This window comes from Zonotrichia leucophrys, chromosome 2 (genome assembly GCF_028769735.1).
Source record: "Zonotrichia leucophrys gambelii isolate GWCS_2022_RI chromosome 2, RI_Zleu_2.0, whole genome shotgun sequence".
Taxonomy (NCBI): domain Eukaryota; kingdom Metazoa; phylum Chordata; class Aves; order Passeriformes; family Passerellidae; genus Zonotrichia; species Zonotrichia leucophrys.
The window spans coordinates 78,856,418-78,877,466 of record NC_088171.1 but is presented as its reverse complement, the minus strand read 5'-3'; the positions used below and the strand labels follow the sequence as shown (position 1 = coordinate 78,877,466).

Genomic DNA, 21,049 nt, shown 5'->3' with positions numbered 1-21,049 from the left:
AGGAAAAACAGTACTTGGATGTGTGTGTTTGTTGGCAACCTGTGGGCTCATATTGAGCAGATACTGCCCCACAACTTTTTACAGAAGGCAGATTGCTCCCCCTGTCCCCTGCCCTGCCCCTGAACAGGTAACTCTCAAAAAGAAATTAGAGGATGCTAAAAGCAGACACTTGTGTCAAGGTCTTCCTGCTTTGGCACAGTTCTAAGTTTGTTTCATATGAGTTTTTAGACATTAAACTTTGATTGCAGAAATCTATATTTTTTGACAGATTCATATTTTATTTCAAAGGACCAAGTTTGGTCACTTGATGAGTCTGACCCCAGAAGGCACTCTGTTTTCTTAGACCTTCACTGGTTTTTGAGAATTGAAGGGTGTGTGTAGCATTGTATTGTAGTGTTCAGTATTGAATCAGGATCAAAACTTTTTTACAAGAAGAAGGTTAATGGTGGGTATCTGATGGGATTAGAGCCTCAAAAACATTGCCTGATTACTTGTCAGTCATCTTTGCTGCTGGCAACTTCAGCTTCTGGTAATTAGCCCACCTCTTAATAAAAAAAAAAAAAAAAAAAATGCACCCATCCTTAAAACTTCATGTTTCAGACACCTTTTCTGTAGTCCTGACAGTGCTGATATTTTTGCCTCTGCCATTTCATATGCCATTTGTATAAGTTGACAAAGATATAATTAGCTCAGAATTATCTGTATGTGCAGTAATTATCTTGTGGGTGTTGTGATATGTTTAGAAAGACAGGCTTTTTCATACATAACATCATAGTGTGGTGCAGGGAAAACTGCTCAACTCATGGTTTTAATCAAATCAGAATTAAAGTGGTTTTGTCTTTTTAACAGGGACATGTTGACCTAGCAATCAGTGAGCTCTATGCTGGGGCCAGTATCAGCAATACAACACATAAACACCAACCACAGATACTTGCAAAATGTTAGTAAAGAGCTTTGCACCTAATCCTAAAAACTCCTGGTCTCATACATGCATTGCTTTGGGCATGCCACTCCCCAGGCTGTGTGGGCTATAAGCTGACACTCCTCTTCTGGAAGTGTGGGTCCCTCTGTTGCCCCCCATGCCCTGCAGGTACCCTTGTAACCACATGTCAGGTACAGTTCCATGTACCTGTGCTGCTCCCTGTGCTGACAGACATGCCTCAAGACCCCTGCACACCCGGGTTGGGGGTTCCTGCTTGTTACACCCAACCTGCCACCAGACAGAGCCAGCACCATTGGGCCAAGGCACAGGTGAGACGCCAGCACCAAACCAGGACTGCCTGCTCTGGTGTCTCTCTCCACCTATTACAAGTTTTCATCCTTCTTTCTCACTTCTTTTACACCGGATTCTTTCCCAAAAAGCCTTTGGTAACACCCGATCACCACTTCATCTGGGTAACAGTTGTGTGGAGCAAACTTAGTTGATGTTCTCAGGTAGCCCACTGAGGGCAAGCACCCTCTTGGGACTGGCAGTTTCTGTATTAACCTGGTCACACGCAGTATATCCTCACTCCCATTTGACAGCATCTCTTGCTGTCCAGCCCCTTTTGCCAGGCAGAGGTGGTGTGGGCTCTCATGCAGTAGAGCAGTGAAATCCTTGCATCCCGATGCCGTTCTTGGGTGGGCTGCACTCGGGAAAGGCACTTACCCGGTTAAGGATGTCCACCATCCCTGCCAATCCCAGTGGTCTGAGTCTGTCTTTTGGGGTGAAAGAAGCAGAAACTGTTTTTTAAGATAGCTGAATTAAATAGAATAATCTCATCCCAAGGGATGAGATATATCCCTACAGGATACCTGAAGAACAAATTTGGGAGATATTCAACAGTTTGATATTTTTTTTTCAATGCGGCGGCAAAGGCCGGCAGTGACTCCCTGGAGCTGAGTGACTGCAGGAACCATACCACTTGCAAGGAGAAAACAGCTCGAACTCCGGAGCAGCCAGAGAGGACGAGAAGTAAGCGTCCCTGCTGCGCGGCTTCCTCCTACACACGGAGATTTCTGTCAGCCCCCGGCTGAGCTGCAGGGGCTCGGGGGTGCCGCGAAGGTGCCGAACGCAGAGACCCGAGCCCCTGTCCTGCCCTGGGGAGGACACCGGGGCAGGGCCGCGCTGGGCGGGTCTCAGCCCGCAGCCCCCGCAGCCATCCCCGCCGGGCCGCTCTGGTGGGACAGCGGCCAGAGGAGCCCCGGTGCCGGGCGCTGTGTCTTTAAGGGCCGGGGCCGGCTCGGGGCTCCATCCTCCCTCCATCGCCATCCCCTCCCTCCCTCCCCGGCCCGGCCCGGCGGCGCTGGGCGCCGGGAGGAGGCGCCTGCCGCTAACAAAAGTCTGCGGCCGAGGCTCCCTTTCCTCCCGCCCCGGGCAACAAGTGGCTGGCGGCGGCCTCCCGGGGGAGGCGGCGGCAGCGGCACGGCTGCGAGGAGGAGGAGGAGGAAGGCGGAGCGGCGCTGAAGCATCGGAGGAGCCGAGCGGCAGCCGCGGGGCGGCGGAGCCAGCGCACGGAGGCCGTCCCGCCCGTCCTGCTTGTGGATTATAATTGAGCCACCTTCCTGGCCCGGACACCCCGGCTGGAAACCAGGGCGGGCTGGGCGCACCGATACATCGCATTTTTGATTCTTTCTCTTTTAAAGTTTGTTGTTGTTGTTGTTGGTTTTTTTTTTTTTTTTGTTTGGTTGTTTTGTTTTGTTTTGTTTTGTTTTTTTGTGAGGTGGGGAAGGGAGGGTGTCGGCCACCGCCGAAGAAGCGGAGGAAGTTGCAGGGCTGCTTTGGACATGTCGCCGTGAACACTTTTGGAGGCGCTGCCCGGGGCTGCACTCGGTCCGAGCCGCGGCCGCCCCGCGGCAGAGATGCTGAGCGGCGGCGTGGGAAAGCGGCCACGAGCATGAAGGCGGCAGGATGGGCGCGAACAATGGCAAGCAGTACGGCAGCGAGGGTGAGCTGAGCTGGGGGCGGCAGGAGGGCGCTGGGGGTCCTGCCGGTCGGGCGGGGGGCGTCGCGGCGGAGACCTCTCCTCCTCTTTCTCACCGGGACCGCTCCTGCCCGGACCCGCCACACTGTCTCCCGCTGCGCCCCTTAAAAACACCCTTTATTTTTATTTTTATTTTTCACTAAGTTTAAACTATGTAGTTTAAGTGCTGTCTCAGCTCATGATGTCGAGGCAGCGGCGCGGCTTACTGTTCGAAGGCACTCGGGGGTTACGGAGAGTGTTAACTTCGCTAAAAAGTTGTAGAACGCTCTTTGTAATCCTTTTTTTTTACTCGTCTTTCTATCCCAGGATCCTTATATTATGCAGTATGCTATATGACTGCTTCCTGTCTGAACAGAAAGAAAAAAATTAACCCCGGCAAGGGTTGGGGGGAGAGTTAATGTTCTCCAGCTGTTATCCATAGATTGTACTCCTGCAATTTCGCTTCAGTGAAACTTTAGTGGGCTTGGTTTTAGATATACAGGGCCTGATTCGTTCTTGTGGAAACCTATTAGTCTCGCTGGAGCTGCATCAGGGATGAATTTCAGCTGCTTTGCTTCTGGTGTGAAGGACTACTGGAACAGTCAGCTGGTGTCAGGCAAACCAATGGCAAGTACAGAAAGTCTGTCTTTCTGCCAGCTAGTTTTAAGCTTTCTTTGACTTCTAGCTGACTTCTATATGAATTGCCTTCCAAGTATTTAGGCAACTCTGTAGGATGTATGCCTTGCCCTTGGCATATTGGGCGACTGTATAGGATCACCACCTCCCTGTTTTTTGGTTTTTGAGGGTTTGTAGGCGGAGAGAGGAAGATCATCTTGTGGTCTGCCCCATTCTTTGGGAGTTCAGACAGCAACTGCCAAAGAATACACCTCTTGAATCCAAAATATGCATGGAGATTGTGTAAAGGAAAGGGGAAAGACGCCACTTATAGAGCAGATTCTGCAGTTCCTTTCATTTATTGCCAAATGAGCTCTGCTGTTTGAAGAGTTGATGAAGTCAGATGCTTTAAGCTGAAGATATTCTTCCTGTCATGGGGTTTCAATCAATTGATACCATCACTAGAAAAACTCCTGCATAAATAGGGTGAGCCTGGAAGTTGCAATCAAAGCCTCTTTGGATTCCTTCTGCAAGGGGAAATCTTAGTTTTTCACCAGAGTTGAAAGGGCCATCATTGATATTTCTGGTCATGCTGCTGGGAGGTGTTTACCTCAATGACCAGAAGGAGTGGATGCATGCCTGATCTTTCTTGTGAATTCAGAGGACTGAGTGCTTCAATAAATGTACAATTTTTGGGGAGAGATGTGACTGACGTAGTCTTTTGCCGCCCTCAGTGAAGGGGAGATTAACTGTTCCAGAAGTACCTGATAGGCACTTCTGTGAGGAAGGGGAGGATTAGTACTACCAGGGAGTTCTTAGTTCATGTCTCTCCTCCATTCAGAGTGGAGATTGGATCCTGGCAGTGCACACTACCTGTGGCAAATGAATCTTTGCAGTGCAGACCATTACCTGTCTTGCAAATTAGGTAGAATAGTGGCTTAAAGTTAAAATAGATTTAAAAAATCCCCAAGCCCCATGACCAGAACTACATCATTGATGTGCATCATAGATCATGTTTCCTGATAACTTCTGTGCATTGTCAGTTACTGAGAAACTTGGAGAAGCTCTCATACTAGTTTTATTTCCTGAGTGATACAGAGGAGAACAAATCTAAATCTGATAAAGGGAGGCTTTCCCCCCCTCTCACCCTGTAAACTAGTGGGGCTTTTGGTGCCTTTGGCAAATGAACCACTTCATTGCTGTAAAAAGTTATCTTTTGGTAGGATGTGATTATGCTCCCAGGTGGGGGAGGAAACAACATTTTCTTTAAAAGCAACCTGAATATCCATTTGGAAGTTCATTGAGTGGCATCTCAATGTTTTTAGCCTCAATCTCAACAGTTTTTAGCCCATTGGGCTTTGTAGGCTGATGCTGCACTATGCTATGTCATTTTAAGAGTGGAGAAAAGTACCTTTGTTAGCTGAGCTTCTTGAAGGCCGTTTTACTATTTGCTGCTTGCTGATAGGTGGGATTTCAGGAAGACAACTGGAAATGATTTTTAAAATGGTTGGGTTTTTCCATGCAGCTTTCCTTCCTATCTGCTGAGAAACTGCAGAACTTCATTAATTTGCCCAAATTGTTTCTCATCTCAGTGTTGAACAGATACATTAGGGCAAGAACAACTCTTGCTCAAGATACCACTTCTAAAATAGAGAGCTTTTATGACCAGGAAATTGGGTGTTACATGGATTGCTACATTGTTACACTACCAGTAAGGAACTTTTTTTGAAATTCACATCTGCGCTGAGTATGCAATAATCTCAGGCAGCTAAGTGTTTGTGACTGATCACATAAACTACCCTGGACTGCCTTTATTTATCTGGTTGACCAAGGCTTTATGGAATGCGATTTTATTGGGAGCTACAATTGTCATGTTAAGATGCACCGGACAATTACATGTTTGAGGAGTCTAATTCAGTATCTAGAGTCCAGTGTATAATTGACAGTGCCTTTAAATGAGTTTGTTTTCCATTTACTTAATTTTCTAAAGCTAAAACTTGTTCTGAATGAAGCTTACATGTAAATAAAATTGCTTACTTGAAAAATCATGTAATGATTTTTGGGATATGAACACAATACCTACTTAAGAAATGATGATAAATTCATATAGTAACAAAACTGTGTTTACAGGAATTTACCTCTTTTTAAATGTAAAATATTAAATACAAGGTTAATTTTCTAATTTTCATTTGAATTTTTTACGATAATTGTTATAAGGCAGATTACTCCTGGAAATTGTTTACCTGAAAAATATGTGGAGCTTGAGATTTCAGGCTTGTTGTAATATGCAGTAGATACAGACTGAAGTGCTAAAGCTTGAGGTGAATCTTTCTGAATGTGTTCCAGCAGTTGTGTTTCAACAGTGCTGCTGATGCTCATAGAACACTGGAGCAAGAAATACACTTTATCATGGAGCAGAACTTCTAGGGCTTTTGCCTACACAGATAAACTGATGGAAATCATCAGTGACCTTAGCAAGAGTCTTACTGCTGTCTTTCACTTTCTTGCCATGGGGATAAACCATTCTGTTTTCTCTCATTTGTTTAGCTACTTGCTCAGTTTTTAAATAAGAGGGAGTCTTGTGTCTGATAGTGGACAGAGCAGCCTTTTGTTGTAGGAGCTGTCAAAAGTCAGGTGTTCTGTTTAAGGACATGCCTTAAAATGTAACGCTGTTGCAGCTGACCAAACAAGACACTACTCATCATAACAGATAAGGGACTGAATTGAAGGATGTTGCCCTTTAACTATTGCCAGGTTGAGGAGACACCTTGGCAGTGTTTCTGTAATGTTTCTGCCCAGAAAAACCTTCTGTGCTGGGCACGAGGCTGGGTGGGTGCTGATGGTCATGGGTAAAGTCCCAGCTGTTGGCATGGAGCCTTGGGAAAAAGTTAACTGGGTGCTGTTCCTCTTACCACCTGAGGCAGCTTCTCATCCTCAAGGGAAGGACTTTGAAACTGCTCCTGTAGTACAAGGGGATTGGCTTTGTTATTTGAGTTGGAGGAATAGTCTGTGTTATTACATATGAAAGGAAGCTGTGACATTAAGGTGAAATTGCTGCTTTGCAAAATAACTTTTCAACATGTTTTCTTCACAAGTGACTTCTTCATTAAACTGAGACCTGAGAACCAGTCAAATTTGAGAGGAGCTAAATAATGGTACAAAATGTTGACAATACCAATGTTCAGACCAGATGAAGGAATGTCTTTTTAACAACTCTTTTAACAACTGTCCAGAATCCTGCAGTTGTGGATAAAACTTTCTTTGAGCCTCTCCTGCAGTTTCTCCATCCATGAACTGGTCTAGAGAGGTTTGGTGACAATGAGCTCCACTTGATCAGTTAAAATGTATCATGAAAGACTTGATATAACACAGGAGCCTTGTTCTGTAGAGAACAGAGGGTGACAGGGGAGAAGTAGATGAAACTGTGGGAGACATAGGTGAAACAGCACCTTAGACAAGGAAATCAGCATCCTTTTTGAACCACAAGCCTTGTTGATAAACTTTTTCTTTTTGAATCTGAATATTTAGTGTGGGAAGATTTTAATGTAAACTTTAGGAATAACTTTCACTCTGTTCTTAGTTTGGAAATGTTCCTTCTTCAGACTTTTATCTGTGGTGTTTTCTATGTACAAACTGCTTGGAGGGAGAATTCCTGTGTATGTCCCAGTGTTCTGCTCAAGTAAGCACCAGCACAGAAACCTACCTTTGTCATAAGATACAGTTGCTAGAAAGCACAACATGGTTTTACAAAGGCAGTGTTAATTATGATGTGTGGTATACAGTAGCTAAAACTTCCCAGGAATTGCCAGCACGTAGAACTGTGGAGAAATGGGTCAGTCTGTGTTCATTTTGGAGTAGGTTACCCTCTCAAATCTGTCCCTTCAGCTGGAAAACATGGTCAAGGTCTGCATTACCGAGCCAGGCTTTCAGACCTGTCCTTTTTCTTGAGGGTGCTGTTGGACACTAACTCATTGTGAATGCTGCCTTTCGTTTCGAAGTAGATCTCTGCTCATTCAGTGATGGCAGGTGTTCTGACACACCTGAGGCTGTGTATGGAAATCTTTTTCATCCAAAAGCTCTGACATTCATAGATTTTGCCATATGTTAGGATTTTTTTCTTCACAAAGTGTTGCTGGATTTACTTCACATGCAGTGCTTATGTCAGCTGCAAAAAAACAGTGTACCATGGTAGTTTTGCACTCTTTTGTTTAAAGAGTTTGTTAAAGAGTTGAATCATAATCATTTACGAATTATTTATATTGGTGGTTAGAATCTGTGAAGCCTTGTGGGAAATTTTAATGCGGGTAAGGGGATGGGAAAGACAATAAAGTAGCTTTTACTACATTATTCAATTACAAAATTGTGACAACCCCTGAGGTATCTTCCCTGTGTACTGCATCTTCAGAAGCAAGGGCAGTTTTTTCTTTCTGGTATTGATTATTTTCTACCCCATGAGGTTCCCAGAGTCAAGTGAAGAGTCTCATCAAGTTGGGTGCTAAAAGGCTCATAGGCTGTGCATTTTTTTTCTCAGTTTGTTTTGATGTCTGAGTTGCATTTACACATTACTATTTGACCTGTTAAAAATGAAGTTTAGTGTATCTCACTGCTGTCTTACTTTACTGTTCTGATGGGGTTTGTTTGTTTTTTTAACCTTAACATCCATGTGACCACCCTAAACATTAGGGTGCTCCTTAATAGTGCTTTTTGGGGTTGCACTTACTTATGTGATTGTATTCTGCTTTTTGGTACTTGTCCAGTGTCGGTTCTTGCATTTTCCTGTGGCTGAATTTCACTCACCTACCTTCAGAGAGATGAGACTTGCCTCTTAACAACAAAATTGAGACTGGAAGTATAGCAGTATTCCGAATGTCAGTCCTTCAAGCAGTGTTGTTTTTTTTTAAAACGGAATTTGCTGTCTGACAGCGGCCAACTGCTCTTAACCAGAAGTAATCTTCAAAAATGCTGCTTATGATGTTCATTTTTTATGTAACTGTCAACTGAGCAATGCAAAATGATTGTGTGTATTTTGTGTTTACTCAGTTTGTCTCCAAAAAGTAAATTTGCTCTAAGCTCAGTGCTTATGTTGCATGTTGTTGTCTAGATCTCATGGCAGGGGCAGGAGGAGGGTCGGACACAGCACTTAAGTGAGCTGCTCTGCTGCTGTCAGTTTTTCATGAAACAGAATTTTCTTTTCTAAAAAAATGAACAGCCTGTGTGTAGTTCAAATATGTGTTTATACACACTCACACAGCTACAGATTTGTGGGAGGTTTAGGCTTGTAAATGTTGCTAATTTTATCAATAGCTTTTAAGAAAGTAACATAGTGACTAATATCCATGTCATTTCATGAATTGTTATTCTTTCATAAAATGCTTCTGGGACAAGGGAGGATTTTTTTTTTTTTTAATAGATACCAGCTAACTAACTGTACTCTAAGGAGTTGTCTTTGACTTGGTTCGTAGCTTTGCATGATGCAAGATTAACTGCATGCTCTTCTGTTTAATTAAAACAAAAGTTAACTGGGTGACAGTCAGAGGCCTGAATAAACTTTGAAGCTGGGGATGCATGACATGGAAAGCTTTCAGTAGACCTGTCTCAGCTAAGGTAGTAGGAGTCCAGGACTTGCATCCTTCTTTTGCCCACTCCCCAAAGGCATGGAAGGAGACAAGACTGCTTTAGTAACTTTTGTAAACTGAATTTGAACATCCTTCTATCAAGCTGAACTTCATAAAATCCAAACTGAAGTGGATACTATATCATTCCTTGTGAGGGGGGGAAAAGAATAGAAATCAACATGTATTCAGAATTGGATGAGCAGTTTTAAGTCTAAACCAAAATACTCCTCGGCAAAATTAGTTTTCTGGCAGTTTCAATCCTTTGGTCGCTTCTGGATTCCTTACTTCTGTGAACAATTCCTAACTAGGAATTGGTTTGCTCCTTTGTGTGTCTTGTTTGTGTTAGGGAAGTGATTGGCAGAAGGCAGTGGATGACATTTGAAGGCTGAAATGCACAAGTGGTTTATTTCTGCTCTTCATTTCATAGTTAGCTATGCCCTATTTTTTAATACAGGACATGTGCTTTGCTAAATTAGGACAACTATTTCATTAAGGAGTAGCGACCTTCAAAAGCTGAAAAACAGGTGGTGGGCTCCCAATAAAATCCCTTCCTTGTTGATGAGAAGAATAAATATTCAAGACTTTCTATGTGTAGAGATGTGCAGCGTGTGATTGGATAGACAAGCTGCAGGACTTTGTTATTCAAGTACCATTTCGGTTGAGAACTCGTAGTGTTGTAGCTAGCCTTGGGGAGGAAAAAGGTGTTAGTTTTGTCTGGTCCCTCTCATTTTAATTCCAAATCTACTTGTGTCTTCTAGGACCAACCTGGCATTGAGCGCAGGTTTGTCTGAGACCACCTTAAAGGAGCTGAAGCATAAATGAGGTGTTATCATCTTGATGTTGTGCTTGAGTTGGCCATGTCTGAGCAGATATTTCAGGAAAGGGTTCCAACTCTGTGCCAGTATCCAAACTCAACAAAAGTAATTTTTTGGCAAAATAGGTCTCTTCAGCCTATATACTTTTGTGATCTCTGCCTTAAGTAAATGGGGAAAAAAAATTGTTGTATCTTGGGGATTTTTACCCTTGGAGTAAAGTGAGCAACAGGAAGCTCTTTTTCATGCCCATGTTTTGGATCAGGAAACTCCTGTCTGCAATACATAAATTTGTCAAGTCAACATCTGAAATCATGTGGCACTTTTCTTTCTGAGCAATTTGTGTACAAATGTGTGTAATAGTTGCAGTAATGCTACACTGAAGTCTTTTCAAGCAGCATTAGCTTGGAGGAAGGTGTTTTAATCCTCTTTTCAGTGAATCTATTTTAAAAATTATCTTCCTCAATTTCCTTCTTTGCTCCTGTTAAAAGAAAACCAAATGAAATTTGCAGATGCTATTATAAAAGGAGCAATCATGAGGTTGGCCGTCTTTTTGTTTGGTTGTTTTTTTAAGGAAAGAAAGAGGACTCTAAAACCACTGGCATAACATCAATGATGGTTAACTAGGAAGAACCTCTTTTGATCAAAAGTCACACAACCTTGTTTCACAGTAAAAATAGAATTTGTGTCAAGTCTAGTTGTCACATGACAAGTGCAGTCTTGTCAGCTCATGGGGAGTCCAGAGCTTTTATTGCTTGCATGACTGCATGCATAGTGGAGAAGCATGCCATCTATTTAAGGCTCAGATACTATTTTGTTGCCAGATTGCACAAAATCCTCTCTCTGTGTAAGTGGCTGCACAGAGAAGAGAAACTTGGAAATTTTTCTTAAATTGTGTAATAATTATTCAGGGTGAGTATTTTGTTTAAATCCTGTCCTTGAGAGATAATAATGTTATTGTGGAAGCAGTTGAAGACAAAGTGCACTTCTTTGAGAGTTTCTTGTGGTGCGTGTGGCTCCTGTCTTATTTTGTCTCTGGTGAAATGATGGCAATACTTGATCTTGTTCATCACTGGAGTGCAAGACAGCAAGGCCAACAGCTGGTCACCAACAGATGTACTGAACTTTGTTTTGGGGATTTTTCTATAGTACCCAGTAACATGTATTTCTATTTCCAGTTTTTCATTTGCCTTTGACGTTTTATAAGGAAGCTGCTTGTGGCATCAATGGGGAATCGTACAGTAGTTTGGATTGGAAGGGAATTTATTAATGTCATCTAGCTCAATCCCTCTGCAGTGAGCTTCAGGTTGCTCACAGCAACTTCCAACCTGACTATTTATGTTTCCAGGGATGGAGTAACCACCAACCCATTCTACTGTTTCACCACTGTCACTGTAAAATCATTTTTCTTTATATCTAGTCTAAATCTTTTGGTTTAAAACCAATACCCCTTGTGCTATCACAACAGGCCTACTAGAAAGTCTGTCCCCATCTTATAAGCTCTTTTTAAGTATTAAAGGTTGCAGTAAGGTCTGACAGGATTCTTCTCTTCTCTGGGCTGAACAGCCCCACCTTTCTCAGCCTGTCCTCATAGAAGATGTTCTCCAGCACCCTGATCATTTTTGTGGTCCTCCTCTGGACATGTTCCAACAGGTCCATGTCTTTCCTGTGCTAAGGTCTCCTGTACTGGATGCAGTATTCCAAGTGTGGTCATGCATAAATTTTTTTAAAATAAGGTTGTGGAAACAATAAGCTATTGCTTTATTATGTGGTGAAAATTGTTGATGTACTATTACAAGTTGAGCTTTTAGAGTTTTTGAAACTTCAGGATATATTAAAAGAGGTGTAAGCAAAGCCTTGTAGCAGCAGGATTTCAATTCCAATTAGCCACCAAGTTGAAGCTAACTGTATGCTCTTCTATGTCAAGAATATCTAGCAGCTGACCTTCCTCCTCAGATTCATGTATGGCTGTCCTCTTTTGTCGTCAACAAGCCTGAAGGTTCTCATTTATTTTTAGCATGGTTTTGGAACATGGGTGCTCCTACTCCAGAGCCTCTTTCTGTGGAATTTATTTTTTAATGGTTTTGGTATACTAGACTGCTGGTGGGGTTCTGTACAGACAGTAAAATTACATTCCAACCTTTTCCAATCAACTCTTGGCCATATTTTAATGTCTGTAGGGGCTGAAGTACACAAATCCAGAGATTGGAAGTGACACCTCTGGAGATCTCTGATCCAACCTGCTGCTCAAAATGAAGCCAAGTAGAGCAGGTTGCACAGAATATTGTGCCATCAGATTTCTTAGCACCTCCAAAGATGAAGATATTACAATGCCCATGAAGATATTACAATGTCCCTGAGCAGTCTGTTCCAGTGCTCCATCACCTGCAGATTTTAGAAGAAGAAAAAAATGCTTTCATGTTTAAATGGAAATGCTCATATATGTGTGACTATTGCCTCTTGTCTGTTCACTGGCTCTCACTGAGGAGATTGTGTTCTTTACTCCACTTTCTCTCTTCTCCAGGTATTTATACACAATGATGAGATTTTGTCTGAATTCCTTCTTCTTCAGAGTATAGTGTTCTAGCTCTCAGAGTATCTTTCTGCCTGGCCTATCTTTTTGCGGATTAGTCAGTTTTCCGTTTTGTCTCATTGTTCACTTAGACTTAGCTTCATCCATTTGTCTATGAAGGTGCTATGGAAAACAAAAGTTGGGAAGCTTTGCTGAAGTCAGAATAAATCACTCATGTACTCCCCTAGTGCCAGTTGTTTCCTTATTGATGTCTGTCAGGTTGGGCAAGCTTTACTTCCACTTACAAATCCCTGATAATGTCTTCCCATCACCTTCTTGGCTTGGAAATATTTTCCAGGAAGCTCTGTCACTTGTCCTGGATTGAGGTGAGGCTGACCAGTGTGTGGCTCCCTAGATTGTCCTCCAAGCTGTTCTAGAGACAGGGGCGTGTTTTGCTTTTGTCCAGTTCTCAGTAACCTCTCCTGATCACCGTGACCTTCCTGCAGTAATTGAGTGACCTTGTTGTGACTTTGATCACACAGCCATTGCCAGTGCACTCCATTAGGTCTCATGGATTTGTGTCTGTCCAGTTTGGTTAAATGTTCCCTAGCTCCATCTTGCTGTACTTCTCCTGGTTAGTTATGTTTAGAGAAGCTACTACTGGGCTTTCAGAAGCAATAGAGTTCAGCTGTAGCAAGTTCTGGCAAGTGTGAATGCTGTGTTGCAGTAGTTGAGTATCTCTAAACAGTACTCTGTAAACTTGTGTCTGGTTTTTCAGTTTTACCTTATATTATTAATGCTAAAAGTCTTCCTTTCTACTGGATAAAGAAACTCACACTTTCTCAATGACTGCACTTTCTCTTGGCAGAGAACAGATGAAATAAGAAGAATACTCCCAAGAGTTGTGGTGGTAGAATCTGGCTCTGTGTTTTTTTGTTGCTGTTTCTGGCAGCAGCAGTGATCTGTGTTTTTCATAAAAGCTTCTTCCATGGAGTTTTCCTTGCTTCAGGAGGAACAGCTAGCCCAGGATAACATTTTTTGCTCTCCTAGATGATTAAGATTGCTACTTTAATTAATAAAGTTGTAGTAATAATAATAAGAAGAAAGCACTTCCTCCATGTTCAAATTGATGTAGCCATGACTGGTAAAAATACTATTCTACTGGTGTAAAGGTTTGCTTCTTTCCATGTATTCTAGGATTGAATCAAAGGTGAGTTAAATCCCCCATTTAAGTTATAGAAGGTTAATATTCAAGTTTAGAAGAAATGCCTTACTTTTCATATGTGAAATGATGAAATAGGGTTGTCTTAAATTTCCTTCTGAGAGCAATCACTACCTGACAACGTGGGTAATTTTAATCCTCTAAAGTGCTATTAGATGCTTCTCAGTTAAGAGTCTTCTATTTAAAACTAAATTTATGTACAATACAATGTGTTTTGGGTGTTGCTATGTCTGAAGTTATTTGGTGGTTGAATTTGCATTTTGATTTTAGTACCAAAAAGCTACCTCTAGGGTAATTCACCTGTTAATGTTATCTATTCCTTGAACATATCTATTCCTTGAAGAGGGGGTAACTTTCTAGAAAGGCAGAAGGTTCTCTGGTATCAGAACTATAGCCACAGTGCTTGAATCAAAATGTTCTAACGTGAGATTTTAGAGGTGACTTTTTAAAACTGTTTTTCTTTCCATTTGTATGTATGGACTAGACAGCATAGTCCAGTCTAAAGTTTTCTTTGGCACTCAGTTAGGCAGGAGCAGAATATTTTGCTTATGTCTTCATTTCTCTTGGGAAATTATTGCTCTTTACTCCCCTGTGGGTGTACCTTTTGTTACCCCGCGTGGTTGTCTTTATGGAAAAACACAAATGCTTGTGGTGAGTATTTATTTCTCTTGCCAGGAACTAGTGGAACAAAGGTGAATGTGAGACTTCCTCTCTCTCAAACAATTACTAATTTTTCCTGCTTTAACTCTGGTTTTAAAAGGCTCCATGTGAGTGCCTTTCTTGTATCTAAGAAATAATTCAACTGTGAATTGGCTAACAGCTTATCAAGAGGTTGCACAGAAACTGAATAAGGGGAAAGACTAGTTTCTGTTTGGTTGTCCAGGAATTTATTGTTTCAAAAATTGTTTTGATTTAATGGAGTAATTTGCTTCTCATAATGAAAGTCCATAGTATGGCAAGTTGTATTTGTCTCTGCAAGAGCTGAACTGTGATGACTGCCCATCATCTTTATGGTGGTACGTGTTTTGATGTCAGGTAATGAAGTGGAATTGAGCACCCTTATCACTTACCCTTTTTTCAGAGCACAGGACTTGGCAGCAGAAGTAGGACACAGTGAATGTTGCAGATCTGTTCAATTCTGGGTTTCCTGCTTTCATTTGTCAGGCCTCATTTTCTGTTGAAAACAAATTCTTGCCGTTCTGTGGATAAGATCTCCTGCTGCCCTTTGCCTTGCCATGTCTGTCACTGAAGTGTAGGGTTTCTTCATTAAGTCCCTACTTGAGCAAAAACATTCCTAGAAAGTGAAGTTTAGCTTCCCCAGGATTAGAGTCTAAACCAGAACAAGTCTAGTCAGACACAGGAGCCTTTCACACAGCAGTTGGCTGTCAGTGGTTGTGTGGTTTGTGCCTTTTAAGCACCAATTAATCCTACCCATGTTTTCCTCAATTTTCTTCCTAACTAAGGTATCAGCACTTGACTGAAAGGAGTGCGGTAGGTAGGACACAGAGCCTGGACCTTTTGTTGATTGAGTCATACTGATAACAGCCTTGTTGCTCGTGCTAGCCATCCATGGTTTTGAGAAAATGTAAGACAAATTTTGAAGGATTCTGTTGATTCAGGATGTATTTTCAAGCCAAGGTCAGGTCTTTAACTACGCACATGGGGGAAGAAGGATCGTCACACAATCTTGCTTTAACCCTGTAGATGCCAGCTAATGGGTGTGAAGTGTGAACAAAATCCCTGTAAAATCAACAGAACTCCTTTTTTTTTGTAGACTTGACCACAGATGGTTTCAGGAAAAAAAAGAAAAAACAAACATGTCAACTCAATTACATCTTCTAGAGTCTTGAGTCTTACAGCTGAAAGTACAAAGAGATGAAGCTGCAGTGGAAAGGTGTGTGTTTTTTCCTGGGCCATACAAGTGATTTTAATCAGGTACCCAGTAGAAACTTGGCTAATAATGAAAAAAAAAAAAAAAAAAAAAATGAATACTCTAGGAATAATAAGCGAATCTGCATCACTAGTGAGTTATCTGGTGAACTAGATGTTCCTAGTGGTGTGTTTTTGGATGATAGAGAATGGTGGAAGAACAGTGAATTACATGCAGTATTCTCTGCTATTCTCTTCTAAAGCAATATCAAAATTGAGTTTACTTCAGTTTTGAGAAAACAACCTTTTCTTGTGTTGTACCTGAGCCTCTGTCCTTTGGAACAAGAGCTACTGCTTTTTAAAAAGGGTTTTTTAAAATAAGGAATTAGTATTTTTTTAAGTCCTTCTTCATGATGAAGCCATGAAAAGTTAAAAAAAAAAATCATAATATGTTAATTCTTGTATGCTGGCTTTGCATTGTCTGCCAGAGAGCTGAAGTCCTGTTTTAGTGATTCCTGGACTGCACACAAGTAATAATACAGCTTTGCAGAAATCACAAATGAGAACAGAAATAGCTGAGCAAAAATATTCTTCAGGGAACTGGCCTTAATTTTAATTCCTGTACATATACTGGAAATGTTTTATATTAATACCACACAGTCTTAATACTTGGACCTTTTTGTTTACCTTTGTAGTGTATGTTTTAAAAAAAGCTATCTACAACTTTCTTTGAGCTTCTTGTTCTTCTTAGTATATGTGCTAGATTAATGGAATTTTTAAAATTGTAAGCTCTCGAATTCCAATAAGAAGCCTCAAAGAGTTTTTCAATCTAGTTCCAGTGAAATGGCTTTGAAAAGTTGATGCTAAGAATATGATTTTCAGTGTTGTGTAACCAGCATTGATTTTTGTGATCTAAAAAGGATAGCTTATATCTGAAATATTTCATTTGAGGAATTGAACTGTGTTTTTGTTACTTTTTAAATTTAAAAACTGCAATATTCAGATAAAGACAATGTACTGTTGTGCTTTTAGAAATAGATGCAAAAAACCAAGCACAAGTAATGGAAGAATGAAGTTAAGATGTTGGAAACTAGACCACTGTATTTTCCTTGAGACTGTCTAGCCACATTAGTTAGCCAGGAAAGTCATTACATCCTGACTATCTTCTGAAATGCATTAGCTGAGCCCTGATAATTCTGGTTGCCAGCAGACCAGAAATCAACTAATTGCATATTTTATAAACAATTTACCATAGCACTAATGCATGGTGTCAATATATATTAATGTAGTGCATTGACCTGACCCAGTGAGATGGGACAACCCTACCCTTCAGTAGGGCATAGCCCTCTGGAAATCTGGTGAATTAAAATTCTTTTATTGATATAATATTTTCTTAGTTTGCTGAGTACCAGCTGCAATAAGCTGGGTATTCCCCTAGGATTGTTTGGTGGAATGTTCTGTGGTGGAGGAGACAGGGATGCTGCATCTGAGCAGTGGCAGAGTAACTGCTCTAAAGCGGAGCTGTGCAATCACAGCTTTGATGAACTTTATTAGATTTGTTGCTGTTGTCCATTCAATAACGGACTAACTTGGATTTTTCTCTTGTGCAATAGTTAAAAAGAAGTACAATAGCTTAATATTATCTTTCCTGTTTGGCAGTAGTCCAAGGCATCTCAAGGGCCTGGCACATCAGGTGATCGCCAAGGAAGTTGGAAAGAGTATCACTGGATTTTGGTTTTTTTTTTTTTCTTGAAGTTTGACTCTTTACACTAGACATAAGAAAACTTATCTGAAGGGATTGCAACAGTTGTGAAGGGTGAACAGACAACTTTCCCTATTTTATGTTTTGTCACTGATTTGCCACTTAAGGATTTATTCTCCTTAAGAGTAATAGATTTATGATTTGGTAACACTGTATGGATAGATAACACCATTTAGATAAGTGACACAAAGGTTTTCAAAAGTATTTTAAAGAGAGTTTGCCGCTTGAATTACTTCCTGTGCTATCTTGCTATCTAAACTAGTATGCAAGCTCTGTGACCATGCTGGAAACAATTAAGGATAAGTAAGAAAGATGCTACCATTGTTCCAGGTAGGGCTTTGAATGTTTGAATAATGAATATATACAGATCAGGTAAGGAATTGATCTAGAAGCTGCCAGAGGAATTTGTTTGCAATTTTGGGTCAAATCTGGTATTGATCCTTCAGGAGCTGCCTCTCAAATTGCTTCTCTGCAGCTATAAGCAAACTCCAGTCTAAGTTTAGTCTGGATTCACCTTAATATCTTCTGAGAGACGAGCATCAGTTGTCTCTGATGCTCTGATCCTTATTAGATCCTTAGAGTCAGTAAGTCCAGTTGCCTGCTGCCCTCTTGTAAAGCCTGACAACAGTTCCTTATAGCTCAGTAGCTCTATGCAAAGCCAGTACAACCTGGGGTGTGCTCCCACATGCAGATGGTTGGGTGGTGGCAGCAGCTGCTGGACTCTGTGCAGCTCAGGTAGTACTTTTTTCTGCTTTGGTGTCATTCAGACTGGTCAGAAGTTTTTAGCATCCTGAAGAATTTTCCATTACACTTCCTAATCACTTTTGAGTAAATTATGAAGTGAATAAGAGGTCATTCTTCCTTTGCTTAATGGCACGGCTGTCTCTTGAGTATTTCTGTTCTGCTGTGCGGTTTTGAGGAGCAGTATGGGAGAGTGGGCACTGCAAGGGCTTGTGTTGTTTTGAAAATGCTTCTTGGGATCCAGACAAAAAGTAGTGTCTGGAATATTTCTGTTTATTGTCTATGAGAGGCACAGGAAATAGGAAAGGCCAACTAAATTATAGCAGCCAGCAAACACTCCTCTGAAGCAAAGGAAAATTTAGGAGTGACAGAACTGGGCCTTGCTGCCCACTAGGTCTGTGTTGCACATTCCTCATAAATCTAGTGACAGAACTGGATCAAGGCTTCTTCATTCTAGAACAACAGAGGGGAAATGAAGTTAGAGTTTCAGCGCTAGTTTATCAACTAGAAAAGGGAGAAACATTTACTTCTCTCACCCCAAATCTCCATAATCTGTAGGTGAGTTCTCAAGAAGGTACCAGACCTGCAGGACAGCTTGTAGGCAGAATTTTCTCCACTTTCACTTAGAATAAATGGTCATTATTTGGTCAATATTTTCTTTTGCTAGTTAGAGTTGCATATGAAAGTGGAGAGTGCTAAGGACAGATATTCTAAGTGAGGAAATCACTGTAAAATACTGGATAATCCTGTACTATTCCAACTAATTGGGAATCTAAAATCTAGGCAAAAGTTCTCCTACGTTGCTGTAAAGATAAGTGACCTACCAAGTTTGCAAGTCCTCTCACCTTAAGGCAAAGATGTTTGCATTTTCAGCCTTCTCTGTTCTTGCAGCCTAAACTATCCAATTTTTAGTTTAAACAGATCTGTGAAAAAAAAATTAAATCTGGGCATTTGGCCATAGTAAACAAACGAGAATTGCTGTTTCTTTGAATGTTTAATAGCAGTAAGATAAATTGTTCCAAATTTATTTATGCCTCATTCATAGCAAAGGTCTACCTTTGTCTTAAAATATTGCTTGTACACGTAAAAATGCTATTTAGACTTAAACATCTTTATTTTTGGTTAATCTAAACTTAAATGGTGCTTGATTCCTTGGGATTCATTGTCATGCTTTCTGCTAACCCAGGACATGTCCTTGACCTGTGAGAATGTGCTGCTGTGGGGCTGCTTGCCTTTCTCTGTGCCGTGGCAATTGAGGTTTTGTCCTTCAGAGCAGTACTTTTTTCTATGTGTTCTCATTGGAAAGGTACTCTTCATGTTGTGCTGTTGTATTTGTCATGGAGTTAAATCCTAATCCTTTGCTTTTATCCTAGGAAATGTTGTGCATTGTTTCTGTAGGTGATGATCATCTGGCCAGGCTGACAACCCAAGGGTTTGCACAGTATTTCTGTGTCTCCCCCATGATTTAAATTAAAATTTCTATGGCAGCTATCAGCAGTGGCAGAGGTAGGAATCAGAAGAAAAGGGCTGTGTGGGCAAGACTGCTTTCTCTGAAGACAAAGGTTCCTGGGAGAACCTTTGTGTAGAACCTAAAATACATGAACTGGCTGAAATGAGACCCCCCGTAGCCTGGTGACCCTTCATGCTTTATGAGCAAAGAATAGTTTAATGGAATCGTGTCAGGAGTTAAGAGAGAACCTGTAAGCTAGAATTGTACATTCTAGAAGTGTGACTGGTATCTGAAGCAAGAATGAGAGATAAGTGAGTACTTCTTTCCTGTTAGGTCTTCATTGCTCCTTATTTGAAATACTACAGTTCTTTTGACTACAGTTGTCAGTAGAAGTGAAAAGCTGCAGTCATATTTTGTGTTAGAAATGAAATCCTGCAAATTGTGATCATTCATCACTATAGTTTAGCTAAAAACATTTGTTTCTGACACCTTGTGGTTGAGCCTCAGAGCAGCAGCAATATGAGAAGTTTCATTAAGAGAGAATTTTTTTCCTTGCTGTTTAGTCACAGAATGGCCTGGATTGGAAGGGGCCTTAAAGATCATCTAGTTCCAACCCCACTGCCATGGACATGGACACCCTTTGCTCACACCTCCATCCAACCTGTCCTTGAACACTTCCAGGGATGGGGCGCCCACAGCTTCTCTGGGCAGCCTCACCACCCACACAAGAATATCTTGCTAATATCTATCCTAAACTTGCTCTCAGTTTGAAACCAATCACCCCTGTCCTTTTACTACCTGTCTTTGTAAAAATCCCTCTCCATCTTTCTTGGGAGCTCCCTTCAGGCACTGAAAGGCCACACCTAGGTCACCCCAAAGCATTCTTTTTCCCAATCTCAACAAACCCTACTCTCTTAGCCTTTTGATTTGATGGGTGGGCTGTCAGAAAGATAGAGCTGCTTTTCTAGCCCCGTTCCAGTAGTGCAGCCTTGCTGAGTGACAGTGTATTAGCCTACATGTGTGATCTGCTCCTCTCATAATGACAAAATTAATCGAAGCTCCATGAATTTGCAGTGAACTATGAAAGTGAACTGAATTTGCAGTGAACTATTCTAGGCTTCTGGAAATGGAGTTTTGGTCACATGTATAGTACATCTCTAACTATTGGATTTACGGACCATAAGAAATAAAGCTGAGTTTTTTCCAAACTTTTTATTTTTCCTGCATAAGCATTTTTATTGTTCATCTGTTTTTAATAGCTCTCAATAAGGGATGGGTTTTATATTTACAGTAAAAGCTTTGAAGCATATCATTGTTTGAGTTCATCTTACCCTGAAATAGCTTATTCTGAAATACTTTGCTTGTATCACCCTGTACTGTAGCTCCAAGCCCTGACTTGGACTTGGTGGGTCCAACTGGGACAACTCTCACTGAGAATGAGGGTGAATCTAAGCATCTGTTTGCTTTTAGAAAGTATCCTTTTTCTTCTGGAAGTCTCTATTTCAGTAC

At 41.2% G+C, this 21,049-nt stretch overlaps 1 protein-coding gene across 1 annotated transcript in view; it reads left to right on the top strand.

Annotated features, from left to right (window-relative positions):
* The first annotated feature begins 2,662 nt into the window (after window positions 1-2,662).
* Window positions 2,663-21,049, top strand: part of FBXL7 (F-box and leucine rich repeat protein 7) — a 174,328-nt gene continuing 155,941 nt past the window's right edge. Inside the window, exon 1 of the mRNA XM_064705485.1 lies at window positions 2,663-2,927. Coding sequence (XP_064561555.1) covers window positions 2,891-2,927 — 37 coding nt within the window. The 5' untranslated portion in view covers window positions 2,663-2,890. The remainder of the gene's footprint in view (window positions 2,928-21,049) is intronic.